Source organism: Cetorhinus maximus, chromosome 8, assembly GCF_964194155.1.
Source record: "Cetorhinus maximus chromosome 8, sCetMax3.hap1.1, whole genome shotgun sequence".
In the NCBI taxonomy this organism is placed as follows: domain Eukaryota; kingdom Metazoa; phylum Chordata; class Chondrichthyes; order Lamniformes; family Cetorhinidae; genus Cetorhinus; species Cetorhinus maximus.
In genome coordinates this window covers 101,303,698-101,324,285 of record NC_135886.1, presented here as the reverse complement: position 1 = coordinate 101,324,285, position 20,588 = coordinate 101,303,698, and the positions used below count along the sequence as shown (strand labels likewise).

General features: G+C 45.2%; 1 protein-coding gene across 1 annotated transcript in view; it reads right to left on the bottom strand.

Moving 5' to 3' along the window:
* The window catches only part of LOC144683318 (transmembrane protein 182-like), a 50,247-nt gene extending 31,409 nt beyond the window's left edge, over positions 1–18,838 (bottom strand). The window contains exons 1-2 of the mRNA XM_078546256.1: positions 18,576–18,838; positions 4,011–4,131 (exon numbers count right to left, since the gene is read on the bottom strand). Of these exons, the coding sequence (XP_078402382.1) occupies positions 4,011–4,131; positions 18,576–18,743 (289 nt within the window). The 5' untranslated portion in view covers positions 18,744–18,838. The remainder of the gene's footprint in view (positions 1–4,010; positions 4,132–18,575) is intronic.
* Positions 18,839–20,588: the final 1,750 nt, after the last annotated feature.

Below are 20,588 nucleotides of genomic sequence, written 5' to 3'. Positions count from 1 at the left end.
TCTGTGACATCTGCCCATGACATGCTGGCAGCAATGATGCCTGTAATGTGTCCACTGAGTGTGAGGCTGGACCATCACTTTGGCCTGAAGGTTACACACTGCACAGGGAAGAGGCCCTGGACTGAGACACCTGCCTTTATCTTGTGCAGAAAGGTTTCACATCTGAGAGATACGAACACTCCTCATCAGAACAAGGAGCCATAGGCAGGGAGACATTCTTGGGAGTTTATTGCCAATAGTGAACATTATGTGCAAGTGATTAACACTCAGTCCCAGGCTGTGCAACTAACTCTTCTTAACTTCCCTAACCCTGCTGCTACGACTTGGTGCTCCCCGGTCATCCACAGCAGAGGTGGAGGCAGCCTGCTGACGGCTATGCCCTGTCTGTGATGACCTTGGTGGGCATCCTCTGGAGGGCCGAGACTTGGAGGGCCCCGGCCTGCTTTTGAGGTCCTGCTGTGTGGCAGTGGCGCCCTGCTCAGCTTGTGAAGCTGGAGCTGCAGAGGTCACAGGAAGAGGGGATTCGGATGGGCCGGACACTCTCGGAGTTATCTGGATAGATGGCCCCGGAGTGTGCACCTGCTGATCCACCTCTCTATGGGTGCCTGAGGGCTCCAGGCTGATTCCTGAGGAGAAGGGGTAGCCAGAGTGAGAACGAACTGCCCAGCACCCCTCTCGCACACTCACTGTTGCAGGTCAACTATGGCATCACCAATGGATTTGAGCCCGTGCAGTAGTGCAGGAGTGACGTCCTGGACCAAGGTCTCCATGGCCATCGCCATCCTACCAGTGTTGACTTCGGTGCGTTGGCATGCCGGCACTATCACCTCAGCCTGGGGGCAGACGGACTCCTCCATTTTGCTTTGCAATCTGAGGAGTGCAGCAAACATCCCTTCCTAATGTTCGCGAGCTTGCCTTTGCAGCTCCAGCAACTGTGACATGACCGAGTCCAGAGGCTCATCATCTGACTCAGACTCAGCAGATTTCTGGCCTCCAACAGTCCTTCAAGTGCCGGGGATCTTGGAAGTCCCTGCTGCTGCCTGCCGTGGATCAGACAGTGCGATGTGCTCACCAGATTGTGACCCCGAGGCCAATCTAAAGCTTGGTCCCATTGAGTTGCATGTCTCTGTGCTGGTGGAGGGTGTGGATGAGCGCTGTGACAGGACTTCAAAGAGGATGCCTCCAGATTCCTCTCCAGGGGTTTCTCTGGGGCTTGATTAGAGGCCCTGGGTCATGGGCTCTGTCGGTTATTTCCCAAATGTGCCTGCAAAGGCAAGGGGAGATAATTAATGCATGGCAGTGGCCTGTGAAACAGGACACATCACTCACATGGCTGTTTGATGGATGTTGCGCTGCTGGACCCTCACTTGGTTGAGCACTGCCAACGTCATTGTCAGCACAGGACCGGTCCAGATCGCCATCGGCCAGCTGGATGGCTCTGCTTTCAAAGTCCGCGAGGACCTTGATTTCAGGCATTCTGCCACCAGTCTGCAGCCTCTCCCTCCTGTTGTGTGCCAGCTTGTCCTGCATGAATAGAGATGGAGAGAGTATAAGCAGGATGCCTGCCTGTCCAGATGACAAGTGTGCCTGGCATGTGTGGGTGGTGAGTGGTCCCATGGAAGGGATGGGATGAGGACAATGACGGTGAGTGTGAGAGAGTGAATGATGATGTCCCTTGAACTGACAGTGAGTGAGGGTCCTGTGGATGTGTGATGGGTTTGTGAGTGTGTGAGTTGAGAGTGATGAGAAGCTTGACTTACCCTGGCGGAACGGAGGAGATCATTCATCCTCTTGCGGCACTGGGTGGCTGTCCCCTTTAGAAGGGCATTGGCGCTGACCACCGCTGCCACTGCCTCCCAAGCTGGATTAGTGATGTTGCTGCCCATCCTGTGGCCAGAGTGGGAGTAGAGGACATCCCAGCGGGACTCCACGGCATCCAAAATGAGTTCCAGTGACATGTCGCTGAACCTGGGGCCTGCAATCTTTTTTGCCTTTCAGGGCCATGTCTTCCCTGCAGGAGTCGTGGTCTGGAAGCACTGAGATGTGTGTGCATGGCTGGACGTTAAATATGGTGCCCAGCGCGATGAAGCGGCGAGGTGATAGCAGGCGGGTGAATGAGAGCCCACCTGCCATAGAAACGGCATGTTTCCTAGGAATGCATAAATGATGTGGCGGGTTTGGGGCGATACTGCGTGAAAACCCGCAATTGCGGCTGACATGTAAAACATTATTTTACCCGCCCGCTCCAAGTGCAAATCTGGGACGATTCTGCCCCATAACTCTTTATACTGTTCAAACATTGTAGGTCAGCTATATCCTAATTCAAACTCGGGAATATTGTGGACATTCTGGCAATACCCCTTTGACCTTCCATCTTCTGTAGTACCTGGGATGAATGTCTCCAAAGCCGCTTTCACGCACTTTTCCAAAGCTCGGCCAATGAAGGCGAGTTATGGTGGGAACGCACCATGAAGTAATAACGTCTTTTCTTTTTATTCAACTCATTGCTCAGCAACTCCCGAAGCCCCCCTTTATAATCGCAAGCTGCTCTGGCCCAATTTTTATGATGGTGTTTTGGGTTTTTTTGTTTGAGCCTCGCTGCTCATTGTCAATCCAGTCCACACCCTGGTCAGTCGCCTTTCCCGACTGAGCTAACCCGGTGCTGGTCCTCGCGACACGCTGTCCCTCTCATGGAACTGACAGGCTGTGCACTGAAATCTCACCATGGGGGACCGTCTGCTTAGTAGCTCTTCACCTGAGCACTTGCTGCTGCTGTGTCTCCAAAGCTTTTCTTCACAGTCATCATGTTGCATTTTCAACACTCTCCAATGCTGCAACTTCATTGTGGTCTGTCCAAAATTTTAAGGGTCTTCTCATGCTATGTAGCATGATCTAAGGCTGTTCATCATCTCGTACCTGTACTTAATCTTACTGACACCTGACTTACCACCACTGATCACCGTGTCGTGTTATTGTAATGACATAATACCTTGGGCTTATTCACTGTACAAGACACTAGGTACCAATCACTCATAAGGGGCACGTTGTGGGTTCATTTATTAAGACTAGGCAGATGACAACAGTTATACATAGGTCTAAATATTAGAGGCATCAGAGCTGTTTGTGTGTTCTCTGTTCAAAGCAAAAGTGAAGCTAAGACCATATCACATGGGACAGTAAATGAAACATCTGCCTATGACCTCCCTAGCTGGAATTTCTAGGTCCTGTCCAAATAGGTGCAATCCCTTCTGGGAACACCAAGCCACTCAATTCATCCTCCAGGTTTCAGTCATGGTCTCAGAGGTAGCACGTTCACCACTGGGTCGCAGTATTGTTCACATCTTATAGCAGAGACTTGAGCACATAATTTAGGCTGTCAGTACTGAAGGGCTGCTGCACTGTCAGAGGTGTTGTCTTTTGGGTGAAGTATTAAACTGGAACCTCTCCTTTTCTCTTCCAGCATTATTTGAAGAATGCAGGGTGTTCTCCCAGTGTTCTGGCCAGCATTTATCCCTCAACCACTGAAAGTTCTGATGAAGGGTAACTGGCCTGAAAGGTTAACTATTTTTCCCCACAGGTCCTACCTGACCTGCTGAGTACTTCCAGCATTCTCTGTTTTTATTTCAGATTCCCAGCACCTGCAGTATTTTACTTTTGCATCACAAAAAGCAGGTTATCTTGATACTTAAGTCATTGTTTTTGTGGGAGCTTGCTGTGTGCAAATTGGCTTCTACATTTTTTATACATTATCACAGTGACTACACTTTCAAAGCACTTTGCTGACTATGAAGTGCTTTGGGGAAATCCTGAAATAAGATCATGAAACACGCTATATAAATGTAAGCTTTTCTTTTTAAGATCATGATTAACTATTACCAGAAAATGACTGAACATGGACATCAGCAGAGTAGCTCCTGTATTTCAATTGAAAGCAATTGTTGGCTATGAGACAGATATATCAGCTGCACATCAGTGACTAAAGTTGACAATAATATATTGGCACTACTTACTGAACCAGAAATTCCAGATACTATCATGGGAAATGTCTTCAGTGAACCAGCACCGCCAAATGAACCCTTCATGGTGAAAGGTGATGGCTGATTCACCACGAGCTTCTGTTGCTTTCCTACTCTGCAATCAACATCATAAATAACATATTAAAAGCAGGCAGTGGATAGGTAAGCTCATAACCAGATTAGAGTCAAATAATTTAAGGTTTTTTGTGCTAAATTTATCTAAATTAGATGAGCTCGTATCACTTACTACTAGGAAGTTGAATTGCCCTGGTTCCCAGGTGCTGCGCTTTATAGGCCAGCTTGATAGTAAGGCATTGACATTCCAAGCTATTTTGAGGCATTCCAGTTAAAACATTAAAACTTTAAACCATAAAACCTTAAACATCCACTCCCTTCACCACCAACACACAGTGGCAGCAGTGGGTACCATCTACTGCAGCAACTCACCGAGGCTCCTTCAACATCACCTTCCAAATCTGTGATCTCTACCACCTAGAAGGACAAGTGGGAACACCACCACCTGTAAGTGCCCCCCCCAACCCACTCACCATCCTGGCTTTGAAATATATCGCCGTTCCTTCACTGTCGCTGGGTCAAAATCCTGGAACTCCCTTCCTAACAGCACTGTGGGTGTACCTACACCACATGAACTGCAGCGGTTCAAGAAGGCAGCTCACCACCACCTTCTCAAGGGCAAATAGAGTTGGGTAATCAATGCTGGCCCAGCCAGCAATACCCACATCCCATGAAAGAATGAAAAAAGATAGTTAAAAATGTACAATATAATTGAAGATGCTCTGTTCTATTTTCATTTGAAGTCAGATAACTGCAGTGAAAAGGTCAGGCAGACAACTTGCTAGTGGGCAGCTGTTGCTTCAAATCGGATAATACTGGGCACACAATATGAATTTGCCATGACTCAGTGAGGTGGAACATTTGGCCTCAGCTTGGCATCTCCCAGGCTTTGGAAACTGTAAATTGGCCACATTACCTTCAAAAAGATGAGGATGATTTGGACAGGGATACAGATAATTCCTTTAAACCTTAAATTATAAATGATAAAAAAAGAAATTTTACAAATTTATTTGCACTGGAAAAATGAAGATTAAGAGGTGACGTGATCCCTTCACAATTATGAAAGGAATGGATGACATTGTTGTAAACAGGGTCTTTAACTTCAGTTAAGGTCATGAGGTGAGAGGATAGGGATCAAGATTCACTGGAACATTTATTCACAGTCCTGTTTAATAGCAGTTCATTATAGCCAGTCAGTGGTAAGTGCTGATATCCTTTCAAAAGAAATGGGGTCTTTGATTGGCAAGAAACGGAATTAAAAATTATATAGACAAATTATGTCCCACTATTTATGTGGTTCATGGTACACCTTATGGCCTCTTACCAAGTATATTAAAGGAATATCTCGAAGAAATGCCTCTCTAAATGCCCAGTGAGCACCCCCAGGGACACAACTGGACACAATTTCCCTGATGCTAGCTGCTCACTTGGCCTGGGTGGATTGGGGAGGGGGTGAGGGGGAGTGGCGAGTGTAATTCCAGGCTCCTTGGATAGCCTTTAGGTCCAAAGATATTTGCCCTCAGCATGCCTTTCCATTCCAAAGCTGCACACACCATGAGTCATTTAATAACGAAGGCACCATAACTGCTTCCTTTGAGAACCTTTGACCACATCTGGTTATGCCGAGGGTTCAACGATCTTAGGTCTCCAGAGCAGTGATGGGTTTGGCTGGAAACAACCATAGCACTTGTTGTCCTCTCAAGAACATGACTTCCTTATTTAAGTCATGCAGGACCACAGGATTTCCCTGAATAAATTCCAATTCTTCTCAATTTTTATGGTACTATTTAAACAGAAGCAGCGACCAGGAGTAATGATGGAAAGTATTGGAAAATCAAACCCCATGAAGGCCAAATGGCAGATTTCCCAGCCACTGCACAGGTCAAAATGAAGGAAATATGATTGTAAATGCCAAAAGAAATACACTTATATCAGGTTCTCAAAGTGTGACCTCCCTTTCAGAGCCAACTTGAGTGTTGTACCATGTGGGGATTTAGAATAATACAAGCCAAAAGCTTCTGCTTACACAGTGCTACACTGTGCAAGCCTGACCAGAACACGGGACATGAAGTCACTTCCTGTGATGATTTATATATTTAAATAAACATATATTCAAATTATTACACTTATTTTATCCAACGTATTATCTTAACATACTAACCAATGTACTCCCTGCTTACCATTGATGGAGCAGGCCAGGGTCCAAGGATCAGGTGAGGAGTAGGTTTGGGGTGGAAACTTCCCAGAGTCATGCAGTTCAGCATAGGGCCTGGTTTTAATGGCAATACTCTAACTGAGTGTCACACATGTCCATGGCACAAACTCACTGTGCCCCAGCACCCCCTGAAATTGAGCATCATGAAACTCTTAGGTGCGATCGACTGTGAGCAGTGAGGTTCCATAACATCACCAGGACTTAGCAAAATTTACCTTTTGATTTGGGTATTGCTGAAAAAAGAAACATGTTGAAGCTTTTCATCTTTCACTCATAAGGACAATTCACAAGAATACCAATATAAGGGGAAAACAACAATTTATACTGTATGAGAAGAGAGTGCTGATTGGTTGGCAAGTGGACTCTGATTGATGGAGGCATTGCCATGGAGAATGCGCCAGTGATGGTGATGAACAGTGACTGCCAAGCATTGTCTGACAGGTAAATCAGGCAGCTTGACCCTGATTGGTCAAGGCATTGCATTGAGGAATGAGTCAGCGAATGGCTGCCACTTATTCTGTTTAGGTGAAACAGACACAATGGGCAAAAATTTTCGCTGATTGGGTGGGTGCATCCCAACATCATCACGCACTTGGGTGATATTTCAGTCAGCGGGCTCACAGGGAAGACGGAGCCCCACCTGCCATCAGCTACAAGGCTAGTTAAGGCCATTAAAAAGGCAATTAAGCTGGTTTTTATGTTGCCCATGTGATTTTGCGCTTGTTGCACAGGCAAAACAAGCAGGCGGGCAGCCGACAATTTACTAAACCTTATCCAAGGGTGGGATAAAAAGGGTCAGTGGCATTGCCAGTGTGAGTAGTGAGAAGTTTTGGAGATAGTTTGCTGCTGGTTGCCTTATTGGTACTTGGCAACTTCATCTCTGTTCAGGGCTTCATTGTTAGCATTTCCATGCGTCATTTCAGGACTTCCTAGTGTCTCCAAGGCCCCCGGAGGATTCAGACTATGTGGACTCTTCCAGGTATCAGCCAGCCTTCTGTATCCTGGTAATGAGGATAGTGGTCTCTGCTGGTGGCAACAATTTCTGGGTTCCCCCGCTTCCAGAGTGCCATCAACTGCACACGTGTGGCCATCAAGGTGCCAGTGGGTGTCGGGTGCCTTCATCAACAGGAAGGGATTCCACTCCATGAATGTGCAGGTAGTGTGTGACCACAAGATGCAGATTCTGCAATTCTGTGCAAGGTACCCAGGCAGCTCCCATGAAGCGTACATCCTGAGACACTCCCAGGTGCTGAGGCTCTTCAGTGCTCCAGCCCGACTGGATAAATGGCTGCTGGGTGACAAGGACTATCCGTTGAAATGGTGGCTCATGACGCCTCTCCGCCACCCAAGAACAGAGGCAGAGCAGTGTTATAATATGAGCCATGCCTCCACAAGGGCAGTGGTAGAGAGGACCATAAGTCTTCCGAAGATGCGCTTCCGATGCCTGTTCAGGGGGAGCACTCCAATACCGTCCAGAGCAAGATCTGCTTCCATCTCATGCCAGGGCTGCCGCCCTCATCCCGGATGTCTGAAATGACCCTTTCCTTTGAACCCAGAGTCTACTCAATGCCTGTGCAATAAAGTACCAAGCCACTCAGGTACAGCATTGCATACTGATGCACCCTGCAGCAAAAAAAAAGGCAAAGCATACTCAGGCCATCAGAACAAAAGCAAATTTAATGTTATTGTCATATTGAATGCATTATGACATTACCATTACTGGTGTTGATGTGCACGCCAGTAGACATATAAACTAAACATAAATTAACAGAAAATCACCCGTGACCAGTCCCTCTTGTGCTCATGGTGCCTTTAACTTACGTTTGCGAGTGCTAAGTCTTGGTGCTCCCCCCTCGCTGGCACCGGCATTGGAGACAGCCTGCTGACTCTGCTTTATTGTTGGCCTTGATGACCTTGGCGATCGTCCTCTGGCCAATGGAGCCTGTGCTGGGAGGGAGCGGCCGGTGCCACGGCTGGCATCTCCCCAGCTATTGCAGCCTCATCAGCTGCCACAGTCACTGGCGGACGGGTGGAGGAGCTGCTGCCGCCATCTGGAGCACCCTATGAGGAGCCCACAGATATGATGAACAGGTCATGCACCAACATGATGTCGCTCTGGATCTCCCTGCTTACCATTGATTGGCACCTAGCTGGGGTGCTGGGTGCCTCATCCATCTCCCACACTGGCACTGACTACCTGAGGTCAGTACCTGCTGCGTGAGGGCTTGCAGGTCTGAGCTCAACCCCAGGAACCCCTGATTCTGTCCCTGGAGAGTCGCCACTCTCTCAATGGAGGAGACAGTGCGCTCAGCCAGGAGGGTTAATGCAGTGCTCATGCTCCGCATGGACTCTTCCACAACGGAGGCCATGGCACGCAGACCCTCATGGATCTCCGCCAGATCCTTCCACACATCCCGCTGGACATCCAGCATCTGATGCCTAATAGACAACTCCAGAGGCTCATCATCAGCCTTCAACTCAGAATCATCTTGGTTCCCAGTAGTCCTCCAACTGCTGGTGCCCTGGGCACTCTCTGCCTCTGCCTGCACCTCAGGGGAGTGTGAAGTGCCCTCATCAATGTGCACCAACATTCTAGCTACTGATCAAATGCCCACTGAAGTGCTGATATCTGTGCTGGTGCCTGGCTCAGAAAGCGGGTGTGATGCAGGTGCAGATGAAGCCCGGCAGTCCCCCAGCATCGGGGTGGCCGTTCAGGGTCAAGGGAGTGAGTGCGTGCTAGTGAATCTAAGGGAGAACAAGGATATGTCATTAGTTAAAGTCATCACACTGTCACTGTGCATGCCAGGCACCCTAGTGAGACAATGGAAATCTGCATCATGGTGCCATCGTCTTTCAGTGATCAATGGGGACTCCAGGTTTGAGGCTCCAATCAATGAAGAGACTACATTAGGATGGTTGCACAATCTGAAACTCTCACCTCTGTGCACTGCGCTCTTACCTTAATCTGGCACTCTGCCTCTCCATGCCCAGTTGCACGTGGAGCATGCTGGCTCTCTAGATCTAGGGTGTCCTGCTCGAATCTGGTGAGCAGCAGCAGGTTGGGTGGGCCACTGCCTGATTGGCTATCGCTTGCTTCTCCTGAAAGGATAGAGGAGCGTTGATTAGTCCACTCTCTACCTGCAGCGCCATTGCAGCCTGGTCAACCCCACCTGAGGAACACCACCTGGCACATCCGAATTGCAAAGCACTCAGTCCAAGCAGCCAGGGCTCACCCCCTTTGTCGGCTCCGGCGTCATTGACAGTTGGCACTCAGACTCTAGCACCTGAGTTCCACGGGGGCGGGACAGCCACGCCTCAACACTTATGCACACTGACCCATGCCAACACGGTACTCACCCTTCCTGAGCACAGCAGGTCATTGAACCTCTTCCGGCACTGCACCCATGTGCGCCGCACCACGTCATGGCTGCTAACGTGCACTGCAAACTCGTCCCATACCCTCTTTGTAAAGTGCGGTGGTTTCCTCCTCCCATCTCTGGGGACAAGTGTGTCCCTCCTGGCAGCCACCTCCTCCAGGAGGACGGCGAGGCACTCATCACAAAAGCGGGGGGACGAGTGCCCACATGACCTGCCCTCCCGCCTGGCGTCTCCAGACACACTCAACTCCATCATGTTAGGAAACGAGAGACAGACAAGGCGTTCTTCCGTGGCAGCCTTCAAGGGGCTGCCTGTGTCGGCCGCCAGGTCCAATCCTGGCCCTGCCCAACCAGTAGAGAGCTGCGTTTCATGCTAGGCAGGCCTTAATTGGCCCACCAGTATAAAATCGTGGTTGGGGCTGATCGCAGGCAGCAGCCCGTTTCCTGGCCAATACCGGGCCCGCCGAACGCCGATTCTGCCCAATGTGTGCACATGTTCTTCCTGTCTGCAAGGAACAGTGCCTTGTAAATTAATATATGTACCTTCCAGTATCAGACTAATCAGAGTCAAGATGCCTGGCTTAACTTTCAAACAACACTTGGCAGTCACTGTCAGTCACCATCAGTCACCATCACTGGCGCATTCTCCATGGCAACGCCTCTACCACTCAGAGTCCACTTGACAACCTATCAGCACTCTCTTCTCATCCAATATAAATTGTTGTTTTCCTTTTATATTGGTATTCTTGTGAAATGTCCTAATGAGTGCAAGGCAAAAAGCTTTGCCATGTCTCTTTTTTCAGCAATACTCAAGTTCTGTACAACCAAACGGCTGCTCATGGTTTGAGTGAAATGTGCAATTTCCATTAAATGCAATAGCTTAACTGGAGACAAGTGGGAGTTCGCATCACCTTTAGAATTATTACAAGCATCAATCTTGGCCTGTATACTTCAAAATGCCTTTAAATAACACCAGAATAAACATCTGTGCTGTTTGGCTAAACCTTATGTCACCTTGTGTAACGTACATGCTCACGAGCTATGACATCAACTCCAAAGATACTGGTAATTTATCCAGTAAGCATAATGAGGAATGTGAATCAGAATGCTCTCCCCCGGGCCATCTAATGGTATATTTACCATAATTGCTCTTTATTTACTTTATAATGTTCCTTCCTACTTTTGTACAATTGTCTGTCAGCGATGCTGGCCTTGAATGTGGTCTCCAATCATGTTGTCAATGCCATTCCACCAGATGTGTTTGACCAGGTGAGTTTGTAGTTGCTGAGCTGAAGTAGTATTTTCATTCATGAGGAAGTTCTCCATTCTATTGGCACAGGAGCCACGTCTGGAAGGCAGTTGTTGAGGCAATGATTGCAACAAAAATTTTCTGAATGGAATCAACCAAAAAAATGACTGGGCTGTTCAGCTAAAGGTTCCTTTCCAATGTACACACAAAGAACCAAGCAACAATTTGAGTGCTGGAAGACGGAATCTCAATATTACTTCTGAAAACTAGGCTATCAAAGAGCATCCCGGGAGTTGCAGGTTTAGTGCTATATTCACTGTAGTCTGAGTTGATAGTGCACTGAATTGGATCATGTATCTGGCAACCAATGGAATTTTGCCTGTTTTGCCTTCCCACCCCCGAGACAAATTTTTACCCTGTCAAGTTCTGAATAAAGTCATACAATTAACCGGAGTTAATGAGCAGTGGATAAATACTTCCCCAGGTGCAGGAAGTGGCAAATGGTAGGCAAGTCATAAAGAAATAGGAGCTGGAGTAGGCCCTGCAGCAGCTCAAGTCTATTCTGCCATTCAATAAGATCATGGCTGAACTTTAACATTAGATTTGCTTACCCAACCTATCCCCAGATCCCTTGATTCCCTTAGAGTCCAAAAATCTATCAATCTTAGTCTTGAATATACATGATGACTGAGTACTTACAGATCTCTGGGAAAGATAATTTCAAAGATTTGAGTGGATTTCTCCTCATCCCAGCCCTTTTTCTGAACCTGTGACTCCTAGTTCTAAACTCTCCAGCCAAGGGACAGAGCTTCTCAATACAAGCCCTCTCAGAATTTTATACAGTTTAATCGGATCACCTCTCATTCTTCTAAATGCCAGAGAATATAAATCCATTCCACTTAATCTCTCTTCATAGGGCAGCTTCTCAGCCAGGAATCAATATAATGAACCTGAGTATATCTTTCCTCAGGTAAGGAGACCAAAACTGCAAACAGTACTCCAGGTGTGGTCTCACAAAAGCCATATATAAAAAGCTATATAATTGCAGCAAGTCTTCCTTACTCTTATACTACAACTGCTTTGCAATAAAGGCTAACATATATTTCTAGTGCTCACTTCAAGTAAGCAAAGAATGGTGCCTGGTGTAGGAACCATGGGAGCAAAGGAATTAACTTTTAGCTGTTAACCCAGAACACTTCAGGGTCCATGTCATTTCAGTAATGTATGGCAGCTCAGTTCCTTCATGTTGCAAGATGCACACATTTACAGCTGTGATGCATTTTCAATCCTGAAAATGCTTATGTTACCAAGCTGTGCTTTCAAACCCCAGAGATTCTTTCACACGAACCTGGCACCTCACCATCTCCATGTGCTGTTTTCAAAATGAAAATGTTCCCATGAGAGACACAGCACTGATGTTTTTTTGTGCCCTAAAGCTGTCTGAAGTGTAAATGAAGAATGGAGCTTGAGATTTCCAACATTTAGAGTTTCAGCTGACCCCTATCTATGGTAGAAATTACCTTGTAAGGCAATGTTACTGTATATACTTTACACTGTTATTGCCACTTCATGAGCAATAAGACTTTAGCATATAGATAGAACATTTCAATTTGCAATTTAAAATGGTACAGAAGAGATTGGTTAAGACAATAGTGGGAAAACAAGAGAAACTGGTACCTTTTTCACTAGAACAGAGAAGGGAAATGGAGATTTGATAGAGGTACTCAAAAAAAATTATGGGAGCTTTTTCATCAAAGCAGGCGCTGAATGTGTGTTGTGCTTATAAGAAACACCTGTTTGGAAGTCTGGATTTAGCATGCAATTTTTCAGTTAATTCATAATTATCATGATTTGAATCTGCCTACAGGCCCTGAAACTGTCAATTAACTGCAGGCTGAACACTCAAGCACTGATTACACACAATTTTTCTGGAGATGTAACTGTAGACTGCACTTATTCACTTCCACTGAAGCTGTGCAGTTTGAAGGATGTCTGAAGGAGCAAAAGAGGGGGTGACCATGTGCTCTGATGTGGCACCAGACATCCTAGTGGAGGAGGTGGGAAAGAGTCCACAGAGGCAACCAGTGCGCTGCATGTGGGAGAAAATCATATGGGTGGTGACAACCAAGATTGGTGGCGCCAGGAGATGGCTCCAGTGCCGCAAGAAATTTAACAACTTGACATAAGTGTTCCAGGTGAGTTCCTATCTCATAAACGTTCTTCTCAACAACTGCACCACCATCACCACCCCAACATGCTTTATCCACTATCTCGCTCTCCACTGGTATTCAAAAACCCCACACTATCGCATACTCACACCATGTGAGTCTTTACACACAAACACACATGCACACAAACACATCTGTCAATACATTCATTCAGGAAAAATAAGACTTAACAGGCCATAACAGGACCTGATCAGAGAAGGTCCATATGGGTTTTGTTTAGGTAAATTGGGAAAAGCTATTTTCACTGGTTGGTGAGTTGGTATTGAGGAAGCATACATTTAAGACCACCATCAAAAGATTGATGGGAGAATTTGGAGAATTGTATTTTATGCATTGGTTTTTAACATGTGGAATACTGTGGTGGAAGCATAATTCATTATTGTTCTTGAAAAAGAATTGGATAAATATTTGAAAAAAAAAAATTGGATATGAAGGAAAGTCAAGGGAATGGAATTAAGCGGATAGTTCTTTCAGAGAGAGGACGTTGTCATGAATAACAAAATGACCTCCTGTGTTATGACTAATTTCTCCTTCACACTAGTCCCAACTCTTTACTATAATGGATGAACAGATTTAAATAAAAATAAATATTTATTATTGTCTCCAAGTTATTATAAAAATTTAGTTAGTGACATTTTTTATAAAACTGGTTGGGCCATGATGTGTTTCTGCATGGGAAGTGCTTCTTGTTGTCTTTTGGTTCCCAGATATTGGTAATAATCATACTTTAAGCTTGGAAAAAGCGGAAACTCTTTTATGTTTAATTTTGCCATGCTGTCTTGTACAAGAAGGACCGGCTAAAACTGGTTCAGTTATACTTCACATCAGTCACTGGTGCAGCTGTGAAATGTGGCCGTGGAAAACTTACATGTAACACATTAGTTTCTAGCTAAGTAGTTCCTAGCTACTTACAGATATTTATGGATAATACAATATATAACAGGGAGTAAATGCAATGTTCATGTCAAGCAGGACTAAAGAGATGGGTTAAGGGGCGGGAGGGAGGAAGTTTGTGGGATAGGCAGAGCGTAGCAGCGAAGGAGGTTGGAGCCTTAGGGAAGTGAGAGGGGAAGGGAGGGGAGAAAGGCATGGCTGCGTGGCTGTATAGCAACATGGAGATTGCTGCAAAGGACATGCACAATTGGCTCCTTTAACTTACTGCATGAGTGCAACCACATAAAAATCTTAAAGACCCATGCACTTAAAACAAATTGGCCACACAATACAAAAAATAGAGGGCATTTTGGTGTGGAAGTCAATATTCTCAATGGGTGGGGGTGTCTGTTAAATCAGTTTCAAGGAAGTGGGTTTGGAGAAAACACAGGTTCCAGTTCCTTCTCATGGGGGGAGGGGTGGGCCAATGTTATGGGATGCAATGTTGCTTTATTTAGGCAAAGGAACTCCATAGTCAGTGAGTTTGGATCAAAAAATCACTTTATTTATTGAACAGATGCACAGATCTTTACAATAGTGCACTTCTGAAGAGCAGGCACCCCAAACAAAAGTGAAGGAATGGCTAGAAAGTGTTTACCAGGAGTGATCATTCATCATCTGGGTATTCGATAGAAAGAGGTGAGTAGGGGAACAGGGTGGTTATTTGGATTGGAGGTAGGATACAAGGATTATGATGATGTGGGTTTTGGAATAAGTAATTCAATTATCAAAATTTGCAGTAGAGGTTATAGCTAACACTGAGAAGGCTGCAACATGATACAAGACAACATTAGAAAACTTGCAGACAGGGCAGGTAAATGGCAAATAAACTTTATCATAGACAATTTTAATGATACATTTTGACAGAAAAAACAGAAAGATCATCCACAGTTTAGAAAATAAGAAACTGAATGGGGCGGAAGAGCAAAGAAATCTAGGATACAGATGAACCAATCAGTAAAAGCACAGGTTGGTAAAGCAATTCAAAAGGTTAAAATGATCGATTCATTTCTCGGTGTATAGAATTCAAAATTTGTGAAGTTATGCTAAACAAGTGTCAGACCCTAACCAGGCCCACACTTATATTACTGTGCACAATGTTAGTGTCCATACTATTAAAAGAAGCATTGGAAAAAGTGCAAAAAGTATTTACAAGGATGGTACCGAAACTGAGAGTTTACAGTTGTTGGTTATGATTGAACAGTTTGTGGCTTTTCTCTTTACAAAAGAGAAAACTTGGAGATGACGTGATAGAGTTCTCTGAAATCATGTCTGAGATTTTCCGGTCCCGTTGTGGCAGGGCCCACCGTGGGAGATTCAGCGGCCCAGCCGAAAGCCCATTGACTTTTGGCGGGATCGGACGATCCCAGTGGCGGGCAGGGCTGGAAAATCCCGCCCAGTGAATGGGTTGGACAAGGTAGATGTGGAGAAAATGCTTTCACTTGTGGGAGAATCGAAAACTAGAAGCCATGAACACAAGATAGTTTCTGTTACAAAGACGTGTTATATGGAATGTTAATTTGTAAAGTCATCTGATGGATTTTTTTTTTGAAAGGAACATTTTATGCTAAACAAAGGGCACTGGCCTACAACAGCTAAGTTGTATCTGTGAAGGCCACAAGCCACTTTATGGACACACAGAGACCGGGATTTTCTAGTCCCACCAACAGCAGGAATTGTGGTGGGCAGGATGAAAAATTTGATGGACCAGCCAAAGGTTCATTGACTTTGGGCAGGAATTTCCACCACAGGATTGGAAAATCCTGGCCAGAGCCCATGGAACTCTCAAAGGCATTGGCTAGGATAAGCTCCAGATTGAAGCCAGAGATCGGTCACATGACCAGTTCTTGGGTGAAAAATATACTGGGTTTGAATGAACAGAGACTACCACAGGGCCAGTAGGGGCAACAGCCTTACCCCTCTCTCTGAAAGTTCTATTAATAAAACTGGGCCCTGTTTGTGGTTTGAAAACCCACCAGAAGACCTCATTGCTGCAAACCGTGAGTTCTCAAAGGAGGATTCCAACTCAACACCATAGTTATCAAGAGAAAAGAGAGTTAACCAGCCCTGACTACAGAGTGACTGCTCCAGTGAGAAACCAAAGTACCAACAGCCAGTGTGGAAAGTGACTCTCTAGCTATGAACAAGCATTCAGACATTCTGTGAACATTTTTTCTGACTTTACCTTTTTTTTTCACTTGGCCAAGTTTTAACGTCTGATACTCTTGTAAAGTTTAATTTCTTTTTGTGCATACCTGGGGAAGTTGTATGTGTCCGTGTGTTTTTTGCATTAGTGGTAAGTTGGACATTTTGGTACATTTAAACCTCTTTGTTAATAATTTCTGCATCTTTAACTGAGTGAGTTTTAGTAATAAAACAAACTCATCACTTGTTAACTCAAGAAATCTGGCTGGCTTAATTCTTACACTGAGCTATACACAGCTAAGTAGACGCTGAATTGACAATATCATTTTTTTTAGAAATTCAAACGCTGTCACAACCAACCCAGGAGTGGAACAAAGGGAGGAGTTAGCTCACTCCTTCTAACCTGGTCATAACAGTTACTAATAAATCCAATACGGAAATAAGAAATCTCTTAGAAATTAGATAGAATGTAGAACTTATTATCACAGGAACCAGTAAGTTTAGATGCTTTCAAAAGTAAACTAAATGAGAACAATATAGAAAAGGGAATAGAAAAATATGCTGAAAGGCTGACATGAAGTAGATGAAATGTGAGGAGACTCATGGGGAGAATAAACACCAGTACAGCTTTGTTGTTTCAGCACTGTATATTCTATGTAATTTTATTCAATGTTAGCGTTGGGCTGTATATATTTCAGGAAAGAGTTCCAGATGTAACATTACAGTCCACATTTGGCACTCATCTCAAAACCATTCTGCTCCACTGCTGCTGCATTCACTGGTTTGTGGCCCTAAATTCTAACCTTAGTTTCCATTAATGGTTTCCAGTTTCTCAAATAACAAGTGAAGCCCCATTAAAAACATAGCCCAGATTAGGGAATCCACCTAATTATCCAAGAAATAGCTGGGGTTTGTATAGACCAAATATGTTTTAACCTATACGTCAGCTGCTTTCAGTAGCTCTACATCTGGCCAAGTTCAAGAACAGGGTGTGTGGTTCCTGTGTTTGTTGCCAATTTTTGTTTATAACTCTACATTATCTCTTAGAATGTCAACGAGCTGTCGGGAATAAATCTGGAGAATTAACTCTGACTTAGTAAAAATTAAATTATGTTGAGAATTTTTTTTTGCTGCATTCAGAGTTACATTGACCTGTTGGCCCTGAAACTGTATGGCTGATTGACACACATCCATTTTTTATACCTCATGTGGATTCCTGCTGCACCATCTTTCTCATGATACAATCATTCAATTATAAAATAGTTAACCAGGCCCCAGAAAAGGAAGAGGAGCCCCTCCAATGCAGCCTGAAGCAGACATGCACAAATTAACCTTCTGTAATTACCTCGCTAAGGGAATGCTGAACACTTTAAAGATTCTCCTTCACCCCTCACCCCACCCACCCCTGACTAGGCTTGGCCATTGCATTTTTTAATTGTTAAGTGCTTGACTGGTTTTCCTATTTGGATTTATAAAGCACAGAAATTCAAACAGTTCCCATTTTTGGGAGGACATATTTGCTGATAGCAGAACTCAATACCATTTCCTGACTCAATATTTAACAACTTACATTTGGTCCAGATCAAAAACTTTTGGTGAAGTAGAGGTCAAACCTGTAGCCCATCAGTTTAAGACATAACATATCGGTGCTCAAAATTGGCAACCCTTATTGTACAGGAATGGGAAGAGTGAGGTTGAGGTTATTAAATTTTATTCTTCCACAGATGTGGGCGTTGCATCTGTTGCCCATCCCTAATTGCCCTTGAACTGAGTAGCTTGCTAGGCCATTTCAGGGGGCAGTTAAGAGTCAACCACATTGAAGTCACATGTCAGCCAGACCAGGTAACTCTTTCGAGTTATCAACAGATCGCATGTAACTCTTTCGAGTACATTCACAGTTCTTGGTTTCCGGGAGTGGGACATGAATCCACAACCTTCTGATTCAAAGGCGAGGGTGCTATGAACTGAGCCACAGCTGACACCTCCAGACCAGGTAAGGATGGCAAATTCCCTTCATCAGTGAACCAGATGGGATTTTTTACAACAATCAATGATAGTTTCATGGTCACCATTAATGAGACAAGCTTTATATCCCAAATTGATTAATTGGAATTTAAATTCCATCAGCAGCTGCATTGGGATTTGAACCTATGCCTCCAGAACATTAACCTGGCTCTCTGGATTACTAGTGACACGACAACTACACCACTGCCTCCTCATAAACTACAATTTCATCTCCTTCAGTGTAATGTGGATAGTTGTAGTGATTTGCACTGCCTGACCATTCCACTTGACAACTTTAAATACAACTTGAAAACTGAAAGCCTCCAAACTCACCGGTTCAGCAGCTGTAGGCCTGGATGTTACATTCTCAGCACGGTGTTCATACACTTCACAGTTCTCGGTTGCTAGGAGCCAGTAATCTGTCCCAAATGCCACCAAAAAAAGAAGCAGCCCAATAGCTCCAATGAGCCCTGCTACGAAGGCAATAATACTGACTTTCATGGTCAAGCTAAAGTTTGTGAGTGGAGTATCGCTTTTAACTGGAAACTATGTCTGCAGTGTGTGTGTGTGTGTGAGAATGAGATGGCTATTTTAAGAGATAGATCAACTTCATTTGGTAACTGGTATAAGTTTCACAGGGGCGTGGTCCAACATATGTTAAAATAGATGACCTTGCCGAATAAACATTTGACAATAAAAAAAAGTGCCACTGCTGTTACTACAAGAGATTACTTGGTGTAATACGTATAATGTAGTTGAAATGCTTCTTATCCTGTTTCCCTTCCAGAAGTAGTTTGGAAAGTGAAGGCACCAGTAGTGAGGAAAGCTGGCCTAGCTTCCATAGAATGGCATATTTCTTTAATACCAGTGCTTCAAGCCAGCTATCTGCTTCAAGCCAGCTATCCCATGTGTGATGGATCATAGGGAAAAAATCTAGCCAAGCAAATGCCTCAGATAACTGTGTCCCGCCCTCAAGATTTAACACAACAGTGTAACTTGTATGGGGGGTAATGGGAATGCAAAGGCAGCCCAAATAACAGACCGGGGGTGATTATGAGTTAAGTTACTACATGAACATCTAACAGACATATTTCAAGTTCCTTACCCTATTGTTATGATGGCGGCTACAACCAACATAAGTGAATTAACCCTTCCATTAAAATAGCATAGAGAAAACATTGGTGTAAATGTGATAACACATCCCTTCAATAGCATTGCTCATGACATTTTGCAAGCTTACCTGACATTAAACCAAGCAGATAAAAAGCTCATTTCCCTATGCTCCCGGAATCCATTCCTTCTGTCCAACAAACATTAATTAGCTACAGTGCTCAGGGTGAGCACAGAGAAGGAGACAACTGTATTTGTGATAAATCAGGAAAATAGGACTTGCAGCCGAGAATCTGACTCAAAGGGATCTGCAAATGTCTGTTTAAGGGTGAATCGGCCTAAGGGAGGATGTGATTCCCGGGGCGGAATTGCCCCAGATTTGCACTAAGTGCGGTAGCGGGTGGGAACAAGAGCATTTTACCCGTCGACCGCAAAGACGGCTTTTCGCGCCATATCATCCCATTCCTGGCGCATCTCACCTCATTAATCATGCATTCCAGGAAACATGCCAAGCTGATGGTGGGGCAGCCTCTGATTCGCCTGCCCTGCTGTCACCTCAGGCCTTCAATAATCCGGGCACCATATTTAAAGGCTGCCCCTGCACAAAGCGAGCACTCTCCAAGGGATAGGAAGCTGCTAGGAACTGATGGCTGCCAAAGCTAGGAAACATGCTGACCCCAAATTTAGTGACACCTCCCTCGAGTGCCTACTAGACACAGGGGAGCCCCGCAATAAAATCCTCTACCTCGGTCTGGGTGAAGAGCAGAAAGCAAGGTGACAAATCCAGCATGGGAGGCAGTGGCAGCAGTGGTCAGCGCCAATGCCCTGCAAAAGAGGACAGGCACCCAGTGCTTAAAGAGGATGAATGATCTCCTCCATTCCATCAGGATAAGTCACTCTTCACATCACTCTCAGCTCACATGCTCACAAGCCCATCACACATCCACAGGGCCCTCACTCACTGCCAGTTCAAGGGACATCACCATTCACTCTGTCACACACACCTTCATTGTCCTCATCCCATCCATGGGACTACTTACCACCCACACATGCTAGGTATCCTTCTCTTCTGGCCTGGCAGGCATCCTGCTTATGCTCTATCCATCTGTATTCATGCAGGACAAGCTGGCACACAACAAAAGGGAGAGGTCACAGACTGGTGGAGGAATGCCTGACATCAAAGTCCTCACAGACGTTGAAAATAGAGTCATCCAGCTGGCCAGTGATGATCTGGAC